The sequence below is a fragment of the Rhinopithecus roxellana genome, chromosome 19 (genome assembly GCF_007565055.1).
Source record: "Rhinopithecus roxellana isolate Shanxi Qingling chromosome 19, ASM756505v1, whole genome shotgun sequence".
NCBI classification, from domain to species: Eukaryota; Metazoa; Chordata; class Mammalia; order Primates; family Cercopithecidae; genus Rhinopithecus; species Rhinopithecus roxellana.
The window spans coordinates 80378880-80405450 of record NC_044567.1 but is presented as its reverse complement, the minus strand read 5'-3'; the positions used below and the strand labels follow the sequence as shown (position 1 = coordinate 80405450).

Genomic DNA, 26571 nt, shown 5'->3' with positions numbered 1-26571 from the left:
CTCTTTCCTCCTCCTCTGTCCCACCTCTACACACCCTTCTTGGCTTTTTATTTGAATGACATTAAACCTGTAGCTTAAATTGAGGGAAATTTTATCTTTACAAATACTTTAAACTTCTCATTTAATTTATTTCCTTCTTTCCTCCCTCCCTTTTTCTGTCTTCTTTTTGTTGTTGTTGTTGTTGTTGTTGTTTTTGGAGACAGAGTCTCGCTCTGTCACCCAGACTGCTGTGTAGTGGCGCTGCTATCTGGGCTCACTGCAAGCTCCGCCTCCTGGGTTCACACCATTCTCCTGCCTCAGCCTCCCGAGTAGCTGGGACTACAGGCGCCCACCACCACGCCTGGCTAAATTTTTTTTGTATTTTTAGTAGAGACGGGGTTTCACCATGTTAGCCAGCATGGTCTCGATCTCTTGACCTCATGATCCGCCTGCCTCGGCCTCCCAGAGTGTTGGGATTACAGGCGTGAGCCACCGCGCCTGGCCTCTCTCTTCTTTCTCTCTCTCTCTTTCTTATTTTTTGAATGTTCCTCTTCCAAAATCTGTAGGATCTTCATTTAAATCTTGAGTATTTCCAATAATCTTAGAGTGGTTTGTTTTGGTTTTGTTTTGTTTTTGTTATTAACGGGACCTTTTTTTTCCATTATACTTTTCAGTCATTTTATCTTCAGGGACAAATTCTCAAAACGATTATGTAGCAGTGCTGATACTGGTGCAAAGGAAAGCTTTTGCCATTTAAGATACGCTTCACTATGGAGTAGTTTGATTAAAAGTGCTCATAAGGAATAGATAGAAAATCCTTTTTGAAAGCGTCTTTGTAAAAGTCTCAGAGTTGGCTTGTGAAATGGCTCATTTTTGTGTTGTGGTGGTGATACTGTAATGGCTTTCTGATAAAAATGGAATGCTAGTAGGTCACTTATTTTGATCAGCTTTCAGTAAATTGACATTTACTTACATCATCTTAGAGATGACATACATGTTTTGATGATGTGTCTGCTTTGAACTATTTCTTGTTCTGTGTGTTGGTTTTTCAACAAAGACGCTTTGAGCCATTTTCATTTTTTCTTTCAAACAATTCTAGATTTGAAGTTAGTTGATAATTTTAGTTTCAATATACTGTTGTCTAATCATCGTGACTCCCCCAAGTTCTCTTTTAAATAGAGGAAGGTATTGTTCAGATGTATCTTGAAGATTATAATCTTGGTTGATTATTGCCTATTGTCACTTTAGAAATAGATGGTGATAACTTATGACTTGTGTTGTATAACCAGGTAGAAATATTGCTGTCTTCTCTGACCTAGCTTCTCAGAGAGATCATTAATGTATGATATTTAATAAACCATCTTAACAGTGATCAGCAAATTAATAAATTAGACCTCTATTCATGCTTAAATTATCAAAGCTAATCATTTAAATGAGATGTTCTATTTTAATTAAAATTTCTGACACCATCGTTAATGAGACTTAGAATTTCCACTAGTGTTTTTAGCTCTTACTTGGTGATTAGCTTTGATAGCATAATTATAAATAGAGCCCTTATTAATTAAGTTGCTGACCTTTCCCCAGTTATCTATTTATATACACACAGGCTTGGTAACGTCATATATTAGAGGTGTATCTTATAAGACAGTGGTAAGCAAATTAGAAGTTTTTACTTAAACTAAAACTATCTTTAACAGTAAAAATTTATACATGAGTTTTGTAGTTTAGTTTTTTCCGTCTTTCTTAGATTTCATGTATTAAATGGCTTTTGAACTGTTAGCATTACATTTTAATATTTGGAAAGAAATATTAGCAGAATTTGAAAATTGTGATTATATGTGTAGTACCATAACGATTTCACAGTAAAACATGAAGCATATTTATAAACACACAATCATATATGGAGTTGATACTGAACCCAGAATCTCTTTAACAATCTCTCTGGCAGGGTAAATGGGCCTTTAAACAATATTAATGAATTATTTAAGACCTGAGGACTCTAAAATTAAACCTGAGCATCAGTCATTGGTAGGGTTGCCGTCTGAAAATAAAGGAACAATCTGATTGGCTGGAGATGTACGTAGAAGGAATACTCACCTCCTGAAACAGAACTGGGTGAAAGCAATAGGAAACAAAGTCAAGAAATAAGGAAAGAAAATAGGAGAAAAGAATAGAAATAAGAATGAATAAGAAATTAGAAAAGAAAGGAAGGAAAGTGTGTTTAAACAGCCTAGCGGCCCACAAAACTACAGCGTTGATGGAGATGTAAAGGGATTTCTCTGTCAGAAATATTTTTCTTTTGCAGGCTACAGATGTTTTTCTAAAATTTTGGTTTGGGGGCCTTTGTCTTTCAACTTACTGTATAGGAAGTACCCTCTGGCAGAGGAAAAAAGAGCACATTTTTAACTTGTTGCCCAGAATGCATTTCATTGCAGTCAGTTAGCATGTCCTGTAGTTTTCTGAATTTAAATCACATAAATAGGCTTGGATTTGTCATCACACTTGGAATATTTTAGTGAGTCTATCAAATTGTTGATGGTTGTTAAAGATGATAGATGTTTGTACATTTTTATTTTTATTTTTTGAGATGGAGTCTCACTCTGTCACCCAGGCTGGAGTGCAGTGGTGTAGTCTCAGCTCACTGCAACCTCTGTCTCCCAGATTCAAGCAATTCTCCTGTGTCAGCCTCCCAAGTAGCTGGGATTACAGGTGCCCACCACCACGCCCAGGTAATTTTTCTATTTTTTTTTTAGTAGAGATGGGATTTCACCACGTTGGCCAGGCTGGTGTCGAACTCCTGACCTGAGGTGATCTGCCCACCTTGGCCTCCCAAAGGACTGGGATTACAGGTATGAGCCACAGCGCCTGGCTTTGTTTGGACATTTTTAATTAAAAGTTAAAATGTATTCTCATTGAAAAACACTTTGATTTATCAAAGACTTCAAATCTTGTAAGTTTGTTTTTTTTGAGACGGATTCTCGCTCTGTCGCCCAGGCTGGAGTGCAGTGGCCGGATCTCAGCTCACTGCAAGCTCCGCCTCCCGGGTTCATGCCATTCTCCTGCCTCAGCCTCCTGAGTAGCTGGGACTACAGGCGCCCGCCACCTCGCCCAGCTAGTTTTTTGTATTTTTTTAGTAGAGACGGGGTTTCACCGTGTTAGCCAGGATGGTCTCGATCTCCTGACCTCGTGATCCGCCCGTCTCGGCCTCCCAAAGTGCTGGGATTACAGGCTTGAGCCACCGCGCCCGGCCAAAATCTTGTAACTTTGGAACTAGTCAGGCCTTAAAGATCATTTAACTCCCCCCTTTTAAAAGGAAACTGAGGCACAAAGATATTATAGGACTTGTAACTTAAGCAGTTATTAACTCAAGGGAGTGGAGACTCCTGACATCCCATGCATTTTCTGAAGCATCACACTGCTCTTTAGAGCTCTGTTCCATGAGTAAGATTTATTCTTAGAAAATGAGAAATGATTGCAATTACACAGAACTAGATGTGGGGAAAAGCAAGATTATGTTCTTGTGAAGAATTCAGTCTTCAGTTGTGTAAAATTTGCCTTTTCTTTTTTCTGGGTGGTGGGGAGAAAGCGAGCTAGTTCATTTTAGAATTCTTGATTTCTTGAAATCTATCCAGTTGTAGCTGCTAAATGTTTGACTGCTCAAATGATTAATTTAGAGATTTCAAATATCAGAAATGTACTGAATTTCTCTACATTCTGTAAGAATAAACACACTTTCCAGCATTACATTTTTTCCAAAAGGTGTAAAATTTATTTAGTTGTAGTAATTATGAATCTTCAGAGAAAATGCAAATAGTTATGAGTCAAAGAGTAAACTTTTACTGCAAACTATTTTATTTCCTCTCCACCCCGACATTTGCTCATTATAAGAGCTGTTGTGCTTTATAATTGTTAACTTCACTGTTTCATATTCAAGAAGAGTAAACAAGAGTCAGATAGATTCCAGGTCCAGGTAGCTCCAAATGTCACAGCAGTGAATCTGACATTTTTCTCTGAGATGTAATATTGTATTCATTCTAGTATCCCTTCTATCACCTTGTGTATGGATGTATAGGAAAATAATATTGCTTGGTAGGAAAATACTATTTGTAAATTGTAAGTGCCCTTGCCTCTGAGATGCTTCAAATGGCTTTTTTTTTTTAGACCCAAATTGATTTTGGTGCACTGTGTTGCAAAGTCACATTTATTTCAGTATATGGGCATACCTTGTTTTATTGTACTTTGCTTTAATGCATTTCACAGGTACTATATTTTTTATAAACTGAAGGTTGATGGTAACCCCATGTTGAGCAAGTCTAGAAGCGCCATTTTCCCGACAGCATGTGCTCACTTTGTGCCTCTGTATCACATTTTGACAATTCTCACAGTATTTTAAACTTTTTCATTATTTCTTTTTCTGTTGTGATCAGTGATCTTTGATGTTACTATTGTAATTGTTTTTGGGCGATCAGTGTTATGTGTATTCTGACTGCTCCATCGACTTGCTGTTCCTCACCACTCAGTCTCCTTGGGCCTCCCTATTCCCTGAGATACAACAGTATTGAAATCAGGCCAGTTAACAACCCTACCACGGCCTCTATTTAAGTAAAAGGACAAGTTGCATGTCTCTCACTTGAAATTAAAAACTAGAAATCGTTAAGCTTAGTGAGAATGGCATGTCAAAATCTAAGATTGACCAAAAGCTAGGCCTCTTATAACAGTTAGCCAAGGTGGGAATGCAAACGAAAAGTTCTTGAAGGAAATGAAAAGTGCTACTTTAGTGAATATATGGATGATAAGAATGTAATGAAATAGCCTTATGGCTGATGTGGAGAAAGTTTGAGTGGTCTGGTTAGAAGATCAAACCAGCCAGAACATTCCCTTAAGCCAAAGCCTAATCCAGAGTAAGGCCCTCACTCTCTTCAATTCTGTGAAGGCTGAGATAAATGAAGAAGCTGGAGAAGACAAGTTGGAAGCTAGCAGAGGTTGGTTCATGAGGTTTAAGGAAAGAAGCCATCCCCCTAACATAAAAGTGCAAGATGAAACAGCAAGTGCTCATATAGAAGTTGCAGCAAGTTACCCAGAAGATCTAGCTAAGATCATTGATGAAGATGGCTATACCAAACAACAGATTTTCTGTGTAGACAAAACAGCCTTTTATTGGAAGAAGATGCCATCTAGGACTTTCTTAGGGAGAGAGGAAGAAGTCAATACCTGGCTTCAAAGCTTCAAGGAACAGGCTGACTCTCTTGTTAGGAACTAATGCAGCTGGTGACTTGAAGTTGAAACCAGTACCAGTTTACCATTCCAAAAATCCTAAGGCTTTGAAGAATGATGCTGAATCTACACTGCCTGTGCTCTATAAATGGAACAGTAAAGCCTGGATGACAGCATATCCATTTTACAACATGGCTTACCAATGTTTTAAACCCACTATTGAGACCTACTGCTTTGCTGGTGGGAGAGGGGGGGGATTTTTTTTTTTTTAAAAAAGATTCCTTTCAAAATGTTACTGCTCATTGACAATGCAGTTGGCCACCCAAGAACTCTGATGGAGCTGTACAAGCACATGAATGTTGTTTCCATGCCTGCTAACACATCTGTTCTGCAGCCCATGGATCAATTAGTAATTTTGACTTTCATGTCTTATTATTTTAAGAAATACATTTTGTAAGGCTATAGCTGCTACAGATAGTGATTCCTCTGATGGATCTGGGCAAAGTCAATTAAAAACCTTCTGGAAAGGATTCACCATTCTAGATGCCATTAATGACTCTCTGGCTAAAAAATTTAAGAACAAAAAAATATATACTGTATTGCTAAAAAATGCTTTCTTGTTGCGATTCTTGGAAAGAGATCAAAATATCAATATGTACGGGAGTTTGGAAGAAGTTGATTCCATCACCATGAATGACTTTGAGGGGTTCAAGACGTCAGTGGAGGAAGTAACTTGCAGATGTGGTGGAAATAGCATGAGAACTAGAATTAGAAGTGGAGCCTGAAGATATGACTAACTTGCTGTAATCTTATGATAGAGCTTGGATAGATGAGGAATTTCTTCCCTTTTGAAGAGAAGGGTCTTGCTTTATCACCCAGACTGGAGTGCAGTGGTGTAATCATGACTCACTGCAACCTTGACCTCCTGGACCCCGGCAATCCTCCTACCTCAACCTCCTGAGTATCTGGGGCTACAGGCACATACCACCATGCCTGGCTAATTTTTTTGTTTTTCTGTTTTTTTTTTTTTATTTGTTTGTTTGTTTTGTTTTGTTTTTGGTGTTTGTTTGTGTCTCACTATGTTACCCAGGCTGGACTTGAACTCCTGGCCTCAAGTGATCCTCCCGCCTTGGCCTCCCAAAGTTTTGGGATTACAGGCGTGAACCACTGAGCCCAGTGAGGACTTTCTTGTTATGGATAAGCAAAGAAAGTGGTTTTTTGAGATGGAATCTACTCCTGGGAAGATGCTGTGAACATTGCTGAAATGACAACAAAGGATTTCAAAGGATTTAGAATATTCCATAAACTTAGTTGATAAAATACTGGCAGGATTTAAGAGGATTGACTCCCATTTTGAAAGAAGTTCTGTGAGTAAAATACCATCAAACAACTTTGTGTGCTATAAGGAAATCTTTTGTGAAAAGAAGAGTCAACTCATGCAGCAAACTTTATTATTGTCTTATTTTAAGAAATTGCCACAGCCACCCTAGCCTTCAGCAACCACCACCCTGGTCAGTCAGCAGCCGTCAACATCAAGGCAAGACCTTCTACCAGCAAAAAGATTACAACTTGCTGAAGGTTCATAGAAGTGTTAACATTTTTTAGCAATACAGCATATATTTTTTGTTCTTAAATGTTTTAGCCAGAGAATCATAAGATTAAGGCATATACATTTAAAAAAAAGTCTAAAGAAACAGTGTCTCACTGTGTTGCACAGGCTGGAGTGCAGTGGCTATTCATGGGTGTGATCACAGCTCATTTACGCCTCAAGTGATCCTCCCTCTTCAGCCTCCCAAGTAACTGGGCCTATAGGCGTGTGCCACCATGCCTGCCTTTATATGTTGTGTTTTTTAAAACATATAATGCTGTTGCACACTTAGTAGATTATAGTATAGTATAAATATAATTTTTACATGCACTGGAAAACCAGAAAATTCACGTGACTCACGTTATTGCAGTATTAGCTTTATTGCAGTAGTTTGGAACTAAACCTGCAATATTTCTAAGGTATGCCTGTCTCTCTGTCTCTCTCTGTCTCTCTCTCTCTCTCTCTCTCTCTCTCTCTCTCTCTCTCTGTCTCTCTCTCTCTCTCTCTCTGTGATCCTCCCACCTCAGCCTGCCAAGTAGCTGGGACTGCAGGTGCATGCCACCACACCCAGCTAATTTTTGTATTTTTTGGTGGAGACAGGGTTTCCCTATGTCACCCAGCTGGTCTCGAGCTCTTGAACTTAAGCAGTCTGCCCACCTCGGCCTCCAGAAGTGCTGGGACTACAGGCTGTTTCTAGCTTTTATCTTAGGTTCAGTGGAGTATGCGTGCAGGTTTGTTATATGGGTAAATTGCATGTTGCGGGAGTTTGGTCTGTATCTTTCTTTTAAGGAAAACAATTAATAAAATCTAGAAATCTACTAGAGTTTTGGGAACAAAGATACATTTTTGCTACTGTCATTATGATTGAATTTTGTAAGGCTAAAGTGACATTAAAATTACTTTAAAAATTATATGAAAATAATGCAATTTATTTTTTTAAAGTTTTAAAAATAATATGAAATAAATAGTGAAGGACGTCATAGTTACCTAGGCAAGAGGTGGTTGTGGCTTGTGGTATCAGTGGAAATGGTAAGAAATAAATTCAGAATCTACTTTGCAGGTAGAACCTAGAGGAATTCTTGATGGATAGGTTATGATTAGAAATGAAATAAGATTTAAAATTGAATTCTTCAGCCCTGGTAGGGTCATTTTGACTGACCAGGAGCTCCTGTGCAAGGCGCTGCCTTACTGAACAGTACAGACACAAAACATTCCCATTGCCACAGGAAATGGTTTTTGGACAGCATTGCTTTAGAGAAGGACTCACATCCTTCAACTGTGAAATTGTCTATTATTATTCATCTTTTTTTGATAATTTTCTAGCAGTATTTTTCTCCATGTCTCACTTTCTGAAACTTCTTTTGATAAGATGTTGGGCCTCCTAGATTCTCCAAATCTTTATTTCCTGTCATACTTTGTTACCTTTGTACTTTTTCTTACTTTCAGGAAGATTTCCTTGATTTTATCTATAAGCACTTCTGTTGCATTTAATATTTGAACCCTCAGGTTTTATCACAAGAGTTCTTTATTCTGAGCTTTTTCCTTTTTCATGACATCTTGTTTTCCAAGTGCTGTGCCTTTTCTGAGAGCACCAATTAGAGGGTTTGTTGTTTTGTTTTCAATTTTTAATAAGAACTAAAACAGTGTTCTAAAATATTTTTAAAATATCACTATTGTTTCTTTCTGGGTCTCCCTTTTTTCAACTTATTTATCTGGGACCATCTTTTATGCTGGAGACCTTCCCTAAAAGTCTGGTAATCCTTGATTATCTTTTTTTTATGAGACAGAGTTTTGCTCTGTCGCCCAGGCGGGAGTACAGTGGCACAATCTTGGCTCACTGCAACCTCAGCTCCCTGGGTTCAAGCAATTCTTTTGCCTCAACCTCCCAAGTAGCTGGGATTACAGTCACCTGCCACCACTCCCGGCTAATTCTTGGATTTTTAGTAGAGATCGGGTTTCACCATGTTGACCAGGCTGGTCTCAAACTCCTGACCTCAGGTGATCCGCCTTCCTCGGCCTCCTAAAGTGCTGGGATTACAGGCATGAGCCTCCGCGCCCGGCCGCTTGATTATCTTTCACTAAAAAGCAACTTGGGAGTTTTGTGTATATCACAGGATATATTGCCTGGCAGGCCTTTCGCTGGGGACTTTTTAGTGCTTGAATCCATGTGGAGGACTTCGTTTTTCCTGGATTTTTGTTTGTCTGTCTCCTTATCTTTTTGTCTGTATTGTAGGTACCTGGCTGGCTGTGTCCGACTAGTTGTTGTGGGGAGGAGTGTAATATGAGTCCAGCTGTTTCCTGTATAGTCTTTCATTTATCCCCCAATTTTATCCCTTCATCTTCCTTTCATTTTATATTAGTTGGCATTTCTCAGGCGCAAGCCTCTGTGGAATTCTGCTAGGTGAATTGTTTCCCTTCTTGGGTGGTAGCTGTAATTTCATTCTTCTTCCACAGACACCATTCCTCCATCCAGTCTCCATGTATTCTGGAAATGTGTCCTCTATTGATGACCAGTCTCATGGTCTTGATTGTTGTATATCTTTTATATTCATTTATTATTATTTTAGTGGAGTCTTGGGCCAATAGCCACCATTAACTGGGAATCATGCTTTTAAAAAATGATTTTATAGTTTATCAAGTGCTTTTCAATAGATTACATCACATGAACCCATAGATATGAACCCACAGATATGAACCCACAGATATTACTGTTGTAAACTACAGTTTATTCATCACACGTTATCTGGCTTGTTAATAAATGGATGATTTTTAATCTTATAGTGATAGTCCTCTCCTTGCACCATCCTAGTTTTTTCTCTCTAGGGAACTGTACGTATCTAGCAAACTGTAGCATATTGCTTTCCTTAGGCAGAAAATAATTTGAGGGGGAGCTAAATTGAAATAAGTTAGTAGACCCTAAGTGTTCCATAATCAAGGATTTCTTCCTGAAATCTTGGGGAAATTAAATAGATTAGTTTTAAGTAAATGAAGAAAAAAATGCAGCTTATTAAATCTCGTAAGAGTGTTCATGACATGGAAAGATATCGATGATATTTCAATGAAAAATTACCAGGCAGTGTGTAATGTCTCATTTTAAATTATATGTTTAAAGATGTAGCTAATATCCAGTTTTCCCACTTCAGCTATGTTAAGTTGATCACTGTGTTTCAGTGATCAGATGATGTCATTCTGATCTATTGATTTTTAAATTTCCCAGCAACTTTTCAGATTTTAGCAGCTGTCGATGGTTATTGCTTAGATCTGTTGTTTCATTAGAGACGGCAAAATGATTATTTAAAACTTCCTTGAATTTCTTTTTTATTTATTTTTCTTTTATAAAGGAGAACTTTTCCTCACTGAATATTTAATTACTACCTAAAATATAGTCTATATAGAAAGGGTAGGATAAATGTTTAATCCTTGCCCTTTATTAGTCAATTTTCAGAGTAATGAATTGAGGCCTTAGCAGGCCTCAGGATGATCATTGAGGCTTTTTTTTCCCCCTTCTTTTTGCACTTTGAATATTATTATTTGATATCATTATGTATTTGAGTTTTTACTTTATTGTAGTCATTATACATTTTGACACCTTGTCCCCTATCTTTGACCAATGGAAGCTTCTTTATTAGAAATATTAGAAATGTTTTACATTGAGTGAAAATGGAAATACAGCCTGTCCTAATTTGTGTGATGCAGTTCAAGCCATGTCAGAGGGAAATTTATAGCTTATATTAGAATTTAAATTTATAGCTTGTATTAGAATTTAATAAAAGCTTATATTAGAAAAGAAGTAAGATCTCAGATCAGTAATCAAAACTTTTACCCCAAGAAGTTAGAAAAAGAAAAGCAAAATAAATTCAAATCAAGAAGAGGGAAGGGAGTTTCAAGCATGAGGACAGAATTTAATACAATTCAAAACAGAAAAGCAATAAAGGAAAATCAGTAAAACCCAGTTAGTTTTTCAAAAAGATTAGTAAAATTGATAAACCTTTAGCAAGATTGACAAAGACAAAAAGAGGATGCAAACTACCTGTATTAGGAAGGATACTGGGTCACTACAGACCCAGTAGACATTGAAAGGATGGTAATAAGGGAGCACTACAAACAACTCTGTGCACATACATTTTCAGCAACGTATATAAAATGAACCACTTCCTTAAAACTTCCCCAAAGATGAAATAGACGGCATATGGATAGTCTTGTAACTGTTAAAGAAATTGAATTTGTAATTAAAACCTACCAAAAAAGACATCTCTAGGCCCAAATGGTTTTAGCATGGAATTCCTCCAAAAATATGAAGAAGAAAACCACCAACTTACACAATCTTTTCCAGAGAATAGAACACTTCTCGATTTATTGTGTATGGCCAGCATTATTCTGATACCAAAACTAGATAAAGGCAGTACAAAAGAAGAAAACCACAGATCCACTTCCATGAATATCAATGTAAGCATCCTCAGCAAGACATTAGCCATTTGAATTTAGCAATATATGAAAAGAATAATGTACTATGACCATGGGGGGCTTGTCTCTAGAATGCAAGTCTGGTGTGGTATTTGAAAATAAATTAATGTAATACACCATACTAACAATCTAAAGAGAAAAATCACACAGTCATATCAGTAGACATAGGAGAGAAACCACATGCATTTGACAGAATGCACTATCCACTGATGATGAAACTCTTGGTAAACTAGAAATGGAAAGGAACTTCTTCACCACTGTTAAAAGGGCATCTATAACAATCCTGCAGCTACCATCATACTAATAGTGAGAGATTTAATGCTTCTAAGATTAAGAATAAAGCAAGACATTTGCTCTCAACATTCTTCTTCAACACTGTGCTGAAAGACTTAGCCAGCACAATAAGGCAAGAAAATAAATGGCATTAGGGATTGGGAAGGAAGAAATGAAGCTGTCTCCATTCACAGATGACATGGTTGTCAGTAGAGAAAAAGCCCAAAGAATCTCCCAGTTCCTTGGGAGATTCCTGTAACGAATGTGAATTTAGCAAGGTCACAAGATACAAGGTCAACACACAAAAATCAATCAATCTATCTGTCTCTCTCTCTCTCTCTCCATATATATATATAAAATCTCCAATATATCTAATTTGAAAAGCATTAAAAAATTTTCCAGTTTCGATTTTGCTTTTCTGACATTTAAAAATTGATCATATTCATAACATAATTTGAAACTGAATTTCATATTTTATCTACACATTTATCTCTGTCAATAGCTATAGATAAGTTATACAATACTTCACTGGAGCCTGCTGTGCATGTCAACTGAGTGATTACTTTGGATTTCAGTTTGGAAGATACAAATGATACACATTTTCTATAAAGTTTAATTGAATATTGTCTCTTATATCAGCCTTCCATTTCTTTCTGAGTTTTAGTTTTCTTCCTTTAAGCTTTCTGGTTCATATGTCTATTCATTGTAAAAAGGTTTTTGTTTATACTACTCGTTTGTGTATGTTCATAATTTAATGAAAAGGGGCTTATAAAGTTAACGCGTGAAATTCACGAGAGTATATTGAGTGTTCTGTGTCACCAGGAGACTTGGTTATCATAACCTGCTCTTTCTGAGCCCATATCCAACATTAGTTTTGTACTTTGGTGTTCATATATGAAAACTTTAGAAGGTAATCCCCTGAAGATTGTGACTAAACACTCAGGGGATAGTCATAAAAAGAAATACTACATTTCAATTTTAAGAGCTAATTGTCTTCATTGCAAACCTCAATTAAAAAAATAAAAAAAAGACGCACTGCATAGCCATTGTGATCCAGGGTTGTCAGGCATAGAGCACACTGTGCAGTTTAGAAAGGTTACTTACTCCACTCACTACCGTAATTTAATGCCTTAGACAAAGAAATTTCAAATGTGCTGATTATATTCCTAGTCGACACTAAATTAATTTGGATGGTTAATATTCTAGAAAACCAAATCAAATTCATAATGATTTGACCATTGAAAACAATTGCCTTTAAAGCAGAGTAAAATTAAACATGAATTGAGATACTATGCTTAGAAACATCTATAAAATTATATGAAAAAAGAAATTAATTAGATGGCAGTACTACCTCTTGTCTTCCTCCATTCAATAGCTAAGACTTTGGAAATGGAGGCACTCAAAACTTAATAGTGAGAGAAGTGTTCTCCTCCCCACTTTCCTGCCTCTCTGCACAAGGGCAGCCAGTCCAGACCCATTTTCTTCTCTAGTTTATATCCTAGTGGTTCCATCTACTTTGACTTAATATTCTCATTGCTTACCCCCACAATTTTCACATTTAATTGGCTTGATAACATCAGCTTGTGCTATTTTATATTTCCAGAAGCCATCCTGTTATTGCTGTGCCAATTCATCTCTCTGCCTTCTTTTTAATCCAACCTCCAGTTCCTGATTTTCAATTATTGCTAACAACATTGGTGAAAGTACAATTTCTGAGAGTCATAATTGACCGCAGACTGAACAGCAAATTTATTATTTGCTATCCAAAAAAGAAAAGAGGAAAAAGAAAGGGGCAATAAAACACCAATTCCATTCTGTCATTTGAGACTGAACATGGAATCTTATCTTGATATATTATATTAAAATAATTATATAGCAGTGAACCCTTCCTGTGTGCCAAGAACTGTTGTAAATGCTATGCATCCTTATTTAATTCTCCCAACAATCCCAAGATGTGGGGACTGTGGATAATTCATGTTACAAAGAAGTTAAATCAATTGCCCAAGGTGACACTGCCAATAAAAGTCGGAGTCTGAAGTCTAACACAGACAGTCTGGCTTTAGATGGAGACTGGCACCTAACCACTGCTGTACATTGCCTTGCCGTTAGAATTGACTCTGAATATTGATCACAAGAATCTGGCAAGAACAAATTGAACAGCACTTGGGTAACTATAAAAAAATTTTGACGTGGCTGCCACATAGATCTTGTTAGAAGGGTTAAAGGAATTTGGCTTGTGCAAATACAGGGAGTTTAGGGAGGAGAAAATATACTGAATAAGTTAATTGGGTTTCAAACATATAAAATATTTTTTTGAATAAATGAATGAGTATTCTGTGTCATTTGAGGTTTGACTAAAAGAAATGCAGTGGAGTCTAGTCAAGAGTACTTACGTTGGACGGGAGGAATCCCATCTTGCCATCAGGTCTAAAGAAAAACAAATTGTGATGTTATAAAGGAAGGACCCAAGAGATAAGTCTAGAATAGATGACTCTGCTCAAGAGGGCCATGACTCAATCGACTGTACTTTACCCATTTAATTTTGATTGGATTTGCGCGTTCATACTTTTTCTTAATCTACTGTTATCTAAAATGTCAATAGGATTTTAGAACTGCAAATAACTACTTCAGTTCCCATATTCTACAGATAAGAAAACAGAATCAGAAATCAGACATGTATTGTCAGGACTATGCAGTGAGGAACAGAACTGAGTTTTGAGCCCAGGTCTTCTGACACCATGTCCAGAGCCTAGCCTGCCCCCTCCTCCACCCTTTTTCTTTTTGGTGGGAGTAGGGTGGAGGGAGGGTTTCACAGTCACAGAATATTCTTGAGAATTTTTACTTTATATAGTGAGATTGCTATGGAGTGAAAAGAGAGAGGACTATGGCACAAGGTGCACTGATTTATGAAATGTTATTTTTCTTTGTGTAAGGTGCACTGATTTATGAAATGTTATTTTTCTTTGTGTAGTATGAGCCCAGAGGACCTGGTCGGCCCTTGTACCAAAGAAGAATCTCATCTAGCTCAGTTCAACCTTGTTCTGAAGAAGTAAGCACTCCTCAAGACAGTCTGGCTCAGTGTAAAGAGCTTCAGGACCACAGTAATCAATCTTCTTTCAACTTTTCATCCCCGGAGTCCTGGGTAAACACCACCTCATCTACTCCTTATCAGAACATTCCGTGCAATGGATCCAGCAGGACAGCTCAGCCCAGAGAGTTGATAGGTAAGACAGAGTTGGTGGCTAAAACTAATCTCTACTCTTCAGCTCCCAGATATCTGTGGAATTTTTGGGTTTTTTTCTTCAGGGCTGAGTGGGGCAAGTGGGAGTTGGTTAGATTAATATGTTTTCAAGGATTTGTTGTCAGTAAAGTGTTGACAATTTGCTATGTAATAGAGTCTGGCCACGAGAGAGACCAGTAAAGTCTAACATTTTGAGATTTAGGAATCCTGTGTTTATTCCTTTATTCTGATAAACTGTAGAACTTCATGGCTAAAGAACAAAAAGGGCATAGAAAGAGATTGGAATGGATAAGACACTCTAAACTTGTACTGTCTGATGGAAAATCTAGAGTCTTCCTCTTTAGCCTTAAAGATGAATGCACTTTGATCTTTCCTCTGTTCTCTTTTTTATATTGAATATAAAGAAACTAATTATATTGCTTGAATTCTCTAATTCCTTCTCTTTGTATGCTGTAGACGTTGATCTTTGTGAACAAGTGTGAGATCTTTGTGTGGTGAATTTTTGCCCAGTAGCATCAATTTTTTATTTGAAACAAATTTTGTTCATCTTTAGAATGTGAATCTATTGTTTCCGTAACTGGCCCATTTTTGAGTATGTGCCATGCAAGCATATTTTTAGAACAATAGACGTGGTAGAGAAAAAAAAAAAATTTTAAAGCTTTTGCTTTTATTTCCTGGCAAAAGACATTGTCATTTTAATCTTTAAACATTTGTTAGTACCTGTTAGGAGTAAACTGCTGTATTTTGCCTCGGGTTGCTTTGTCTTTTGTTGTTGTTGTTGTTTTTGAGATAGGGTCTCACTCTGTCGCCCAGGCTGGAGTGCAGTAGTGCAATCTCGGCTCACTACAACCTCCACACCCCAGGCTCAAACGATCCTCCTGCCTCAGCCTCCCAAGTAGCTGAGACTATAGGCATGTGCCACTATGCCTGGCTAATTTTTGTGTTTATTTTTGTAGAAATGGGGTTTCGCTGTGTTTCCCAGACTGGTCTCAAACTCCTGAACTCAAGCGATCTGCCCACCTCAGCCTCCCCAAGTGCTGGGATTACAGGCATGAGCCACCGTGCCTGGGTGCTTTGTCACTTTTTTGTTTCTCACTCTGTCACCCTGGCTGGAGTGCAGTGGTGCATTCTCAGCTCACTGCAACCTCTGCCATTCGGGCTCAAGCGATTCTCCTGGGTCAGCCTCCTGAGTAGCTGAGATTATAGGCATCTGTCACCATGCCCAGCTAATTTTTATATTTTTAGTAGAGGCGTGACTTCACCATGTTGGCCAGGCTAACCTCAAGTGATCCACCTGCCTTGGCCTCCCGAAGTTCTGGGATTACAGGTGTAGCCTGCTTTGTCACTTTCAAAGTATAAATAGTATAAATACACTGGTATAAATACACTCATGTTATATTTGAATTTCCTGGCAAACATCTACATTACAAATCAGTGATGATAATTTGTTACTTTTTTGGTTGTTTTATTATAATTTTTTTTAAAGATAACATCATTTCTCTTCTTCTTTTTCTTTCTTTCTCTTTTTAACCTAAGTTTTAGGATAGCTTTTGGCCAAAATTAATAAAAAGCTGACCCAAGCTGATAAGGTAGAAAGTTCCTGAGCAAATGCTCATGTCATTTATGGTATCATTTCTGCAAATATGAAGTCATTATTTTCTTCATTGCTTGGAGACGTACTGTGGTATTTTTAAATTGAAAGTATCACTTAGTTAAGCATTAAAAAATTAATTCAAATCATGAGTGTCCTGAAGCACAACTTCTTGTTTATCAATTTTTTATTTTTAGAGAATTGTAGTAGTGGTATCAGACATAAAATAATTACATGAGAGACTTCTTACTGAAGTTAGAAATTTATTTCTTGAGCTTGAAGAAAACTGTTTATATCGGTTTGAAATTTTAAAAAGATCATTGTGTTTGATATGGATATCAGTTTACAATTAAACTGTAAGCCTAAAATAGAAACCCCATCTTTGGCCTTTTTAAACTTTGAATTTCCCATTTTAACACTGAATACACTTTAGGCTCTTAGTAAATGCTTGTGAAGAAAGGAGATAATGAAACTAGATTCTTTGCAATTAAGGGGGTGAGCCAGTTGCACTGCAGAGGGTGGGGAGTCGCTCCTCCAACACAGGTATGTTTGGTTTCTGTTCACTTACCTGGTGACAAGACATATTTTAGCAGACATTTTCTTTTAATGCATGTGATGAAAATTTTAGAGTAGAGATGTGTTTTTTGTTTTGTTTTGTTTTGTTTTGTTTTGTTTTTGAGATGGAGTCTTGCTCTTGACACCCAGGCTGGAGTGCAATGGCACCATCTCGGCTCACTGCAGCCTCTGCCTCCTGGGTTCAAGCAATTCTCCTGCCTCAGCCTCCCGAGTAGCTGGGATTACAGGCGTCCGCCTAATTTTTATATTTTTAGTAGAGACTGGGTTTCACCATGTTGGCCAGGCTGGTCTAGAACTCCTGACTTTGTGATCTGTCTGCCTCAGCCTCCCAAAGTGATTACAGGCGTGAGCCACCGCGCCCAGCTGAGATGTGTATTTTGAAAAATATTCGTTGTAAGACTAGTGAAATTCATAGTTTCAGAGAATGTTTTCTCTTATTGGGAATATATACATGATTAATTAGTAGCGATCTTGTATTCATGGTTAGACAAGGATGTAGGCATTAGGTTAAACTGCTTCTAAAATATTATTTTCTGAGTATTTATTTAATTGAAAAAAATTTAAAACTAGGCTGGACATGGTGGCTCACACTTGTAATCCCAGCACTTTGGGAGGCCAAGGCAAGTGGAACACCTGAGGTCAGGAGTTCAAGACCAGCTTGGCCAACATGGTGAAACCCCATCTCTGCTAAAACTACAGAAATTAGCCAGTCATGGTGATGCGTGCCTGTAATCCCAGCTACTTGGGGGCTGAGGCAGGAGAATCACTTGAACCCAGGAGGCGGTGGTTGCAGTGAGCCGAGATCACACCACTGCCCTGCAGCCTGGGCAACAGAGCAAGACTTCGTCTCAAAAAAGACAAAACAAACCAAAAAAAAAAACCAGTTAAAACTAATTACATTGCTATGAAACAGAGAACATTGTTAAATAAGTCTTAATAAAATAAATAAAAATAGTAAGTTATTGAACAACCAAAGCCGTGTTTATTTTATATATTATTTTAGACAGCAAAGAACATTTTTTTTTTTTTTTTTTTGAGACGGAGTCTCGCTCTGTCGCCCAGGCTGGAGTGCAGTGGCCGGATCTCAGCTCACTGCAAGCTCCGCCTCCCGGGTTCACCCCATTCTCCTGCCTCAGCCTCCCGAGTAGCTGGGACTACAGGCGCCCGCCACCTCGCCCGGCTAGTTTTTTGTACTTTTTTTAGTAGAGACGGGGTTTCACCGTGTTAGCCAGGATGGTCTCGATCTCCTGACCTTGTGATCCGCCCGTCTCGGCCTCCCAAAGTGCTGGGATTACAGGCTTGAGCCACCGCGCCCGGCCGCAAAGAACATTTTTATATTGAAATATTTGTTAAATTGTTCTTGAAAGCAATTGTTTTATTCACAAAATCAGTGACATTTAGAGGGAAAAGTGATAAATATACTAGAAAGATGTTAAAGGCTTTAAAATCATTTTGAACAATATTATGAATTTTTAAAATTTTAAAATAGTACTGTAAAATTAGCATATTGAATAAATAAAATACTCAAGCTAAAACATGAAATATTTTCACCTTAACCTCTGAATTCTAGTTTTATGTTATATTGGACAGCTGTATTGCTGATGTTAACATGCTTTTGAAACTTTGTCATATTGAGTGTAAAGTAGCTTCCATCAGGTGTCACTAGTGTGTTTTAGAGGAAATGAACCATTGTAGTTTGGGTTTTAAAAAGAAATATTAGTGGGATTTCTTGTGGTTTCAGTTTTTTTACTTATTTTGAACTGAAGGATAGAGCTACCTCACTAAATATTTGAAGATCAAATATCTGAGGTCATTCTATTTGATGATTGTCTTAAGCTACATCTGATTGCAAGAAACAGAAACCCACCCAAAGTAGCTCAGGTAAAAACGGTTTTACTGGAAATAAGGTCCAGGCAGTCCAGCTGGGTTGATGAAGGGAGCTGGATAGTTTTCTGGTCAATGTGTTTAAACCATGGAAGGTGCATAGCACAAAGTGCCTGGCCCATGGTAAATAGCCACTCCATGTGATGGTCTCAGCATCTCCCTCCAGGCCTATGGCTTCCTCTGTGTACCTGTTCGTTTGTCCTGCTTTTCTGTGAATTGGTCTTCTGATCACTGTACTCTTCTGTGTATTTCAAGTAATCCAGCTAAAGGTCTCACTTTACCTCTCTGTCTGCACCCACACCCCACACCCCCCACCCCCACCCCCGCCGCCGCCCCCGCCTCACATACACATACTGAAATTTCTGGGAAAAGAAATCCAGCCCAATATGAATCAAGTATGTTCCAGCGGGACACTTTCTTCCTGATATGAACACAAGGAAGGAAGAGACAGTCTCTGGCCTGCTAACCACAGGGCCATCAAGAAGCAGAGTGCCATATATAGAGCTCAGTGAGAAAGATGGCATGGTCCTCTCCCTCGAGGAGCTATCTAGTTTGGGAAATAAGATTAACATACATAAAGCAATAACAATCAATATTAAATGGCATAAAACTAAGTGCTAAATGTGCAGTATAGACACTGTACCCTTAAAGATGGTGGAGTAGTTGGGAGAAAACTTTGTACAAGAGGAACTAACTCACCTCTCTGTTATCGCCCTCTCTTGTCTAATATTAACCTTTTACTGCATTCAGAGGAGACTAATGAGGAAATGCTTCCCATTTTTGTCCTTTTCTACCTGTATCAGTTAGGGTAAAGGCTAAGCCGTTGTCCCAAAGAGACCCCAAAGTACAGTGCCTTAAATAAGATAGAAACTTATTTTTCTTTCACCTAATTGGCTGGTTCACACTATCTGAGTAGCTTTGCTTCACAAAGTCATTGAAGGGCCCAAGGTCCTTCTGCTCTGTCCCACTGTCCTCTAAAGGCTTGTCTTTGTTTATGTAGTCAAAGCTAGGTTTCTGCCATGAAAGTGTTTCAAGACAAGTGGCTTATCTTCAAGCTAGAGATGACACAGAAATTGCATGCACACTTTTGCTCATATCTAATTAAGCCAAATTTAGTTACTTGACCATACTCAGCTGCAAGGGAAGCTGGGAAATGTAGTCACTAGCTGAGCAACCACGTGTCCAATTTAAGCTTAGTGTAGTGGGTGAGGTTTCTGTACCTAAAAGGAAGCAGGGAAAGCACGGAAACCAAGAGATTGTTACTCTGCCCTCCTAGTCTTTCCCCACCTATTTAAATCCTTCAGGACTCATCCCCGGTTTCATCTTCTCTGTGTAGATTCCCTCCTGGCTCTCCCAGAACTCCCTTAGGACCTATCAGCATTCGTTGTTCCACTTCTATTGTTATTTAGCCTTGCCATGGGTTTCTATCTTATTTCCACAATAAAATGATAAGTTTATGAAGGGCTGCTCTAACCAACTGTATACTTTCATGGGTATAGCACAGCAGTGAATACATAGTAAGTGCTCAATAAATATTTATTGATTGAGATGGCAGTTTAAGGTTTTGGATGGGTAAATAGGCAAATTCCAGATATGAGAAGCAACCTATGAGAAAGCAGGACAAGCACACTGAGCATGGCTCACCTGACTGTTTAATTAAATGGAAGGTCTATGAGAATATCCAGAATTTATTTGAAAAGACGTAGAGGTGGAAAATTAGGAAGACTTCAAAGAGCAGAGAACGCAATTTTATTATAGGGTCACAAAAAACTTAAATAATACTGACACAGGAGTAGAAACATGGTTCAGTGGAACAGGAAGACTAGAAAGCCCAGATACAGATTTTAATGCACAAAAGAATTTAGTAATAATAGAAGTATGACCAGCATAGAAGGGATGGATTATTCAATAAATGATTATTTAATTATCTAACTATTCAAGGGAAAAATAAATGAACAGTTATATCTTTACCTTATGCCACATAACAAAATAAATTGCAGATAGATTATAAAATTTTAATTTAAAATAGGAAATGCTTAAAGATTCACAAAAAGATGTAAATATTTACCTGACTTCGCATAGGAACTAGTTCATGGATTTGCTTAGTAAAATCTAAAACATTTGTTGACAAAGTGGAAGCATTATAAATAACATTAAAAGGGAAATCACGAAACAAGTAAAAATATTTGCAACATATGACAAAAGAATAGTATTCCTCATATGTAAAAAGTGCCTACAAAATAATAGGAAAAAACAAGAGAATAGTGTGTCCAATAGAATAATGGACAAAGATAGTCTGCACAATAGGTAATAAACAGGGAAAAACTGTTCCTACACACCAGCTATCAAGGAAATGCAAATTGTAACCACAAGATAATTATTTACTTAATAAAATAGGCTAAGGCTTTAAACAGTCATAATGCCAGTGTTGTGATTGGGTATGGCAGTGGACAGACATGACTGGCTGAGCACACATGAGCAGCATCTTCCTGCAGAGCGGTTTGGCCACAGTTGTTAGAAGCTTTGTACACCTAGGGATTTATCCTGAGGAAATAGCCATGAATATTTAGAAATATTTACCTGGAACATCACAGTCCAGAGAAGAGAAAAATTGGCTTGGCGATAATGAAAATTTCTAAAAATGAGACATTACCTAAGTAAGTTATGAAATACTCTTAAATCAAGTACTTAGGGAAAAATAAAACAACAACTTAAGGCCTATCTCGGTATTCAGAAGTATGAATGACTTACTTTCTTCTTTGAACTTTTCTGAAATTTTCAAATTGTCCTCAGTGAATTTGTATTTATAATCCAGTAAAATGTTATATAAAGATTTAAAAGAAAAGCATTTATTTGAAAGCAAGCTATGGTTTAGTGAGCAATAAAATTGGTTAGGAAGGATGGAGTCAAATTTTAAGGAACCTTGAAAGTCAGGCAGATTATAGGAAATGTGAAGTCATTTACAGTCCCCCCCACCCCACACCTTATTCCATGTTACTCAGTATATAATACAAGGAAGGGTAGCATTATAAACAAATGGAATCTCATGGCACTGTTACTTAGCTCAGTAATAAAAGCTGTTTTGACCAGGAGTCTGGATGTGCAGCTCCTTTATATTTAAGAGAGAGCATGTGCCTGTTTATAAACTATGAGCAGTTACTAGAATAAATATCAAAGTGTACAGTTACACAAACTACTTTATTTTTCAGCAAGCCTTCAGATTTGAACTTTAGTTTTTATATGTTAGCTATTCCACTTTTTATGGCTGTTTTATGTGTCTATAAAATAGAGACATTTGGTTGGATGTGTTGTGATTTCAGCATTCTGTGGCAGAAGGTGTCTGTCCTTGTGGCTGTACTGTCCCCGCGTTCCTGGAGATGAGAGCCAGTTCTGACACACTGAGTGAATGAGGCACATGAACATTGCTGGGCTCATCCTTAAATCATTGTCACTGTTCTCTGCTTTTAGCGCCACCCAAGACTGTCAAACCCCCTGAGGATCAACTGAAGTCGGAGAACCTCGAGGTGTCCAGTTCCTTCAACTACAGTGTGCTGCAGCATCTCGGCCAGTTTCCACCCCTTATGCCCAACAAGCAAATCGCGGAGTCGGCCAATAGCAGTAGCCCCCAGAGCTCTGCGGGGGGCAAGCCTGCCATGTCCTATGCCAGCGCTCTGCGGGCCCCTCCAAAGCCCAGGCCCCCTCCTGAGCAGGCCAAGAAGAGTAGCGACCCGCTGTCTCTCTTCCAGGAACTGAGCCTGGGAAGCTCATCTGGCAGCAATGGCTTTTACTCATATTTTAAATAATCACTTTTTTTTCCCCTCAAGGGAGAATGTTTTAATTTCTGTTTGTATCAGTAGAATTAAGGTAGTTGGACTTCATCTATACAGTTCCCTTTGTTTTAATATTAAATATGTTCTCACTTAATTGCTTTGCTGCTAGACTTGCAACTAATTTTTTTTAAGTATATTCCATTATTTTGCATTTTTGATGTGTCAAAACTTTGACAGCTTTTATGTAGAATAAAAAAATTTTTTTAATTTGTGTATTGTTACATGTGTTTGCATCAAGCTAGCAGCCAAGAGGTTAATTGTGCAACTATTAAAAAAAAAAAAAAAAAGAAAAAAAAGTTTGTCTAAAATGTATTTAAAAAGAAAAAAAAATTGTAAGTAGCATTTACATTTATTCAATAATATTACCATATGCTGGGTTTCTGTACCAGAAATGGCCAGTTGATGTATAAATGTATGTTATTTTTGCTTAAATTCATTTAAATTTTTTTTTAAAATAAAGGGGCAGCATCTTCTAAGTACTTTATCAGCTTTTTTTTTTTTTTTTTTTTTTTTTTTTTTTTTTTTTTTTTTTTTGGTGACACGATGCTGCGTTCTAAAACTTTTATAGTTTTAGACTATGTATGATGTGTTGTTGTAATCTCCATCCACCATAGGATAGAGTTAAAGGCATTCTTTGCAGGCATATTTTATATGCCACTGTTTTTTGAAATGTGAAAAAAACGTTGGCATACTTAGTTATTTTTTGGACAAGCTACACTTCAAGCTTGTTTTTAATGTTAATTTGATAGTGTGTGTGTTTTTTTTTTTAAACAAATCAAGAAGCTGAAAAATTTTTAGGATTGTTGGTGCTTAGTAGACTTGATAACTATTTTAAAAATGCGTGAATTTAGTACAATTCTTTTTTCTCACTATGCATGTGTAAATGTTTGTAACCTGGCTTCCCTCTTCTCCAGTGGTATAAAGAATTGTGCCGCTTTAAGGTTTGGGTTTTTTTCCCTCCAGTAAAAATTTTGGTACCTTATTTGATGTTTACATTAAAATGTGACATTATATGTGGCAATTCAAATATTTTGCTAGCTGTCTTGTTTGAGGAAGACCATTAAAGAAGAAATATAATGTTTGTCAAAAATGTATCAAAATTCATCAGAATCTGGGGCAGAAAACTACCCTTGTTTTTCATGTCTTTCAGTTCTTCTAAAATTCCCCTGTTGAACTTGTACACAATATAAAATTTAATAAGCCATCTTAAATATTCTACCATCTAAAAATTGCTTTGAATGAATTTTGGTAAAATCCAAAGGAAAATGTTTACCCTCTTGAAACTTTTGGTCTTGTCACACATTTAAAGCAATATATGTCCTTATTTTCCTGACCTAGTAATACTACTTTTGTATTTCAGAGGTATCTTGAAACTACAATATAAACTTTTAAAAAATAATAAGACGAAGCTGGGAAACCTTTCAAATGAACCCAGTCTTCCTGATGATCCATTCAAAAACAGGATTTTGGAAGACCACTTTTGATAGGCCATCCTATAATCAAAGTACTTTTTTTAAAACCAGGTTGAAAAGTGGCAAAGGTAAAGAAAAATTACTGACATTTCTTCTATGATTGGAGTTTAGTTTATGTTGGCCAGCTACAGCCCCTTTTAATCCTCAGACAGTCTGGGATAAAAGAGTGCCTTTGGTTAATGGTTAGCAAGCTCCAGGACAAGCGCCGCGTGCCTCTTTTATTCAGCTCTTTCTGCTAAGAGTGCGGTTCATTTGTGTGTGGCTTCGCGTTACAGGCTGTGGGTCTCTGTGTAAGGTGGCAGACATAGACTTGTAAACTGCAGACGTGTTAATGGTTAGTATAAATCACAGTTGGAAAACTGAGCCAGCAAGTTCCAGCACCACGCTTTCTCTGTATGATGTCAGATCACCACATTTAGCAATGTCAAATTTTACTCAGCATACTTTAGTAGGAAGAAAAGAAGAAAAGGTTTTGCCATGTAGCTATGTACTTTTAAGTCTATGACAAAACTCAAGACATAGTCTGAATGAAAATTAGATCTCCCCAATATGAGGCTGTTATAATTTTCCCATCAGTGATTATCCACCCCCCAGCCCCCACCCCAGTACACAGGACTACAACGCAAGCTAGATAAGTGTTCAAAAGCAATCTGATAATATGAAGACAAAATTGTCAAGGCTTTCAGTTGACCCCTTGTCATGAGGTTATTGCCTAATTTTCTGTTTTCTATACTTGAATCTTTAAAAAATATCAGTTTTTAAATTATTTATATTTATATTTAGTTAAGGGTCATGGGGTCATATATGCACCCCCATTACGTTATATAAATATGTTGATGGAAGCTTTGGATAAGGAAGCTATTGTCATGACATCCTTGTTCTAAGCAGTTATTCCTAAAAACTAAAAATAATAGCGACTTATTGGCCCACCTCTCTGCTGTGAGTATGTGAGTGCTCCTCATTCCTTATCATTTCCATAGCCAGTCAAGGATTCTAATGTTGCTTCCATCTAATACTCTTCTTAGATTCTGCATCAAATGCTTATTTTGACTTATAACAAGCTTACTCTTCCTCAGCATTACATAATGCCATCTGTAACCGTGCTTTAAAGAACCTGCTCATTATGCATAGTATCTTAGAACATTTTGAACAAGTCTTGTGTAAGAATCATTGCAAGTTTCCATCAAAATGAGGCATGTCTTCTGAGTACAGCTGATGTTCTTTGGGTATTACTTGAGTAGTAGTAGCAAGTACCCATAAATCAGATTTATGAAACATAACTTATATACTAGGTTCAACCCTTATATATGCATATATATGTATAGTATATGTATATATGTATATAAATTTTTTTTTCCAGAAAACTTGATGATAGCGCTCAGATAATACTAAGTATTACCAGCTTCCATTTCTTCAGAACAGATTTTTTTCTAAGTGAGGTTAATTGTTCACATAATGTCTTTTTACGTCTTTGTCCTTTGTATCACACTGAAGTTTTCTTTTTCTTGCCAGAATATTTTGTTTCACTTTTTAATTTCAGTGCTACTTGAGATTTTCTTTTTTTTTTAACCTTAAAGACCGTATTTTAGATGAGTTTGTAAAGTAGAGCCTTCATGCTGAAAAATTTCTTTTCATGATCTAAAAATGGTATTTTGTTACGATTTGAAGAACCTCATTCCGTGTAGCATGGATATTTTCTGGTGTGTTTTTAAAGGGGGTTTTGGTTGTCATTTGGACATATGCTTTGCCAAAATGTTATAGCAGAACTTTGTTTTCGATTAATCAGTAGTAGTTAATTATTGACCATTTAAACTTAACATGACCTTAATTATCCTTTCCTCACACAGATATGCTCTCTATCCAGGTCATTTTTTACACGTGAAATAACAAACTGCTTTGTGTAGGTTTTTTTTTTTTTTTTAATCATCAGATTTTAGAATAAGTTTAGGTTCGATGTAAACATCAACTGGTCTTTTCAGTTCAGAGAACTGCAGAATAAGTACAATAAGCAGAATTCCCACTGAATAAGCATTACCTAATTAAACAGCAATTTCTAAGACCTATTTATGAAAATACTCTCCTCTTTTATGGAGGCATTGGAGCTGCTGAGAAAGCTAACTGAATTTCCCGACTTTGGGATAATTAATATGTAGTATTGTGTTGCTCTAGTGTAGTTGATTTTGTGTGTTTAATATTTTTCATGTCAAGAGCAAAGCTGCAGACGTAAAAGATATTTCTCTAGCCCCCTTGGCTACAGCGAGCCACCTTTGTTAAGAGTTCAGGGTGTGAAGAACAATTTCAAGATAAATTTTAGTATTTCAGCTATCATTATTAAGAAAATTAGACTTACTGAAATACTCATTTAAAAACAGACACCTTCTATAGCATTGTTTTATAGTGGAGTTGTTTTTAAAAAGGGAATCCCAGAAAGAATCTATAAAAATACAAGGTTAAAACTT

General features: G+C 37.1%; 1 protein-coding gene across 5 annotated transcripts in view; it reads left to right on the top strand.

The window, feature by feature from the left end:
• The window catches only part of HELZ (helicase with zinc finger), a 171051-nt gene extending 148142 nt beyond the window's left edge, over window positions 1–22909 (top strand). For all 5 annotated transcript variants that reach the window (XM_030923001.1, XM_030923003.1, XM_030923000.1 and 2 more), the window contains 2 exons: window positions 14490–14742; window positions 22279–22909. In XM_030923001.1, the coding sequence (XP_030778861.1) occupies window positions 14490–14742; window positions 22279–22613 (588 nt within the window). In that variant the 3' untranslated portion in view covers window positions 22614–22909. The remainder of the gene's footprint in view (window positions 1–14489; window positions 14743–22278) is intronic.
• Window positions 22910–26571: the final 3662 nt, after the last annotated feature.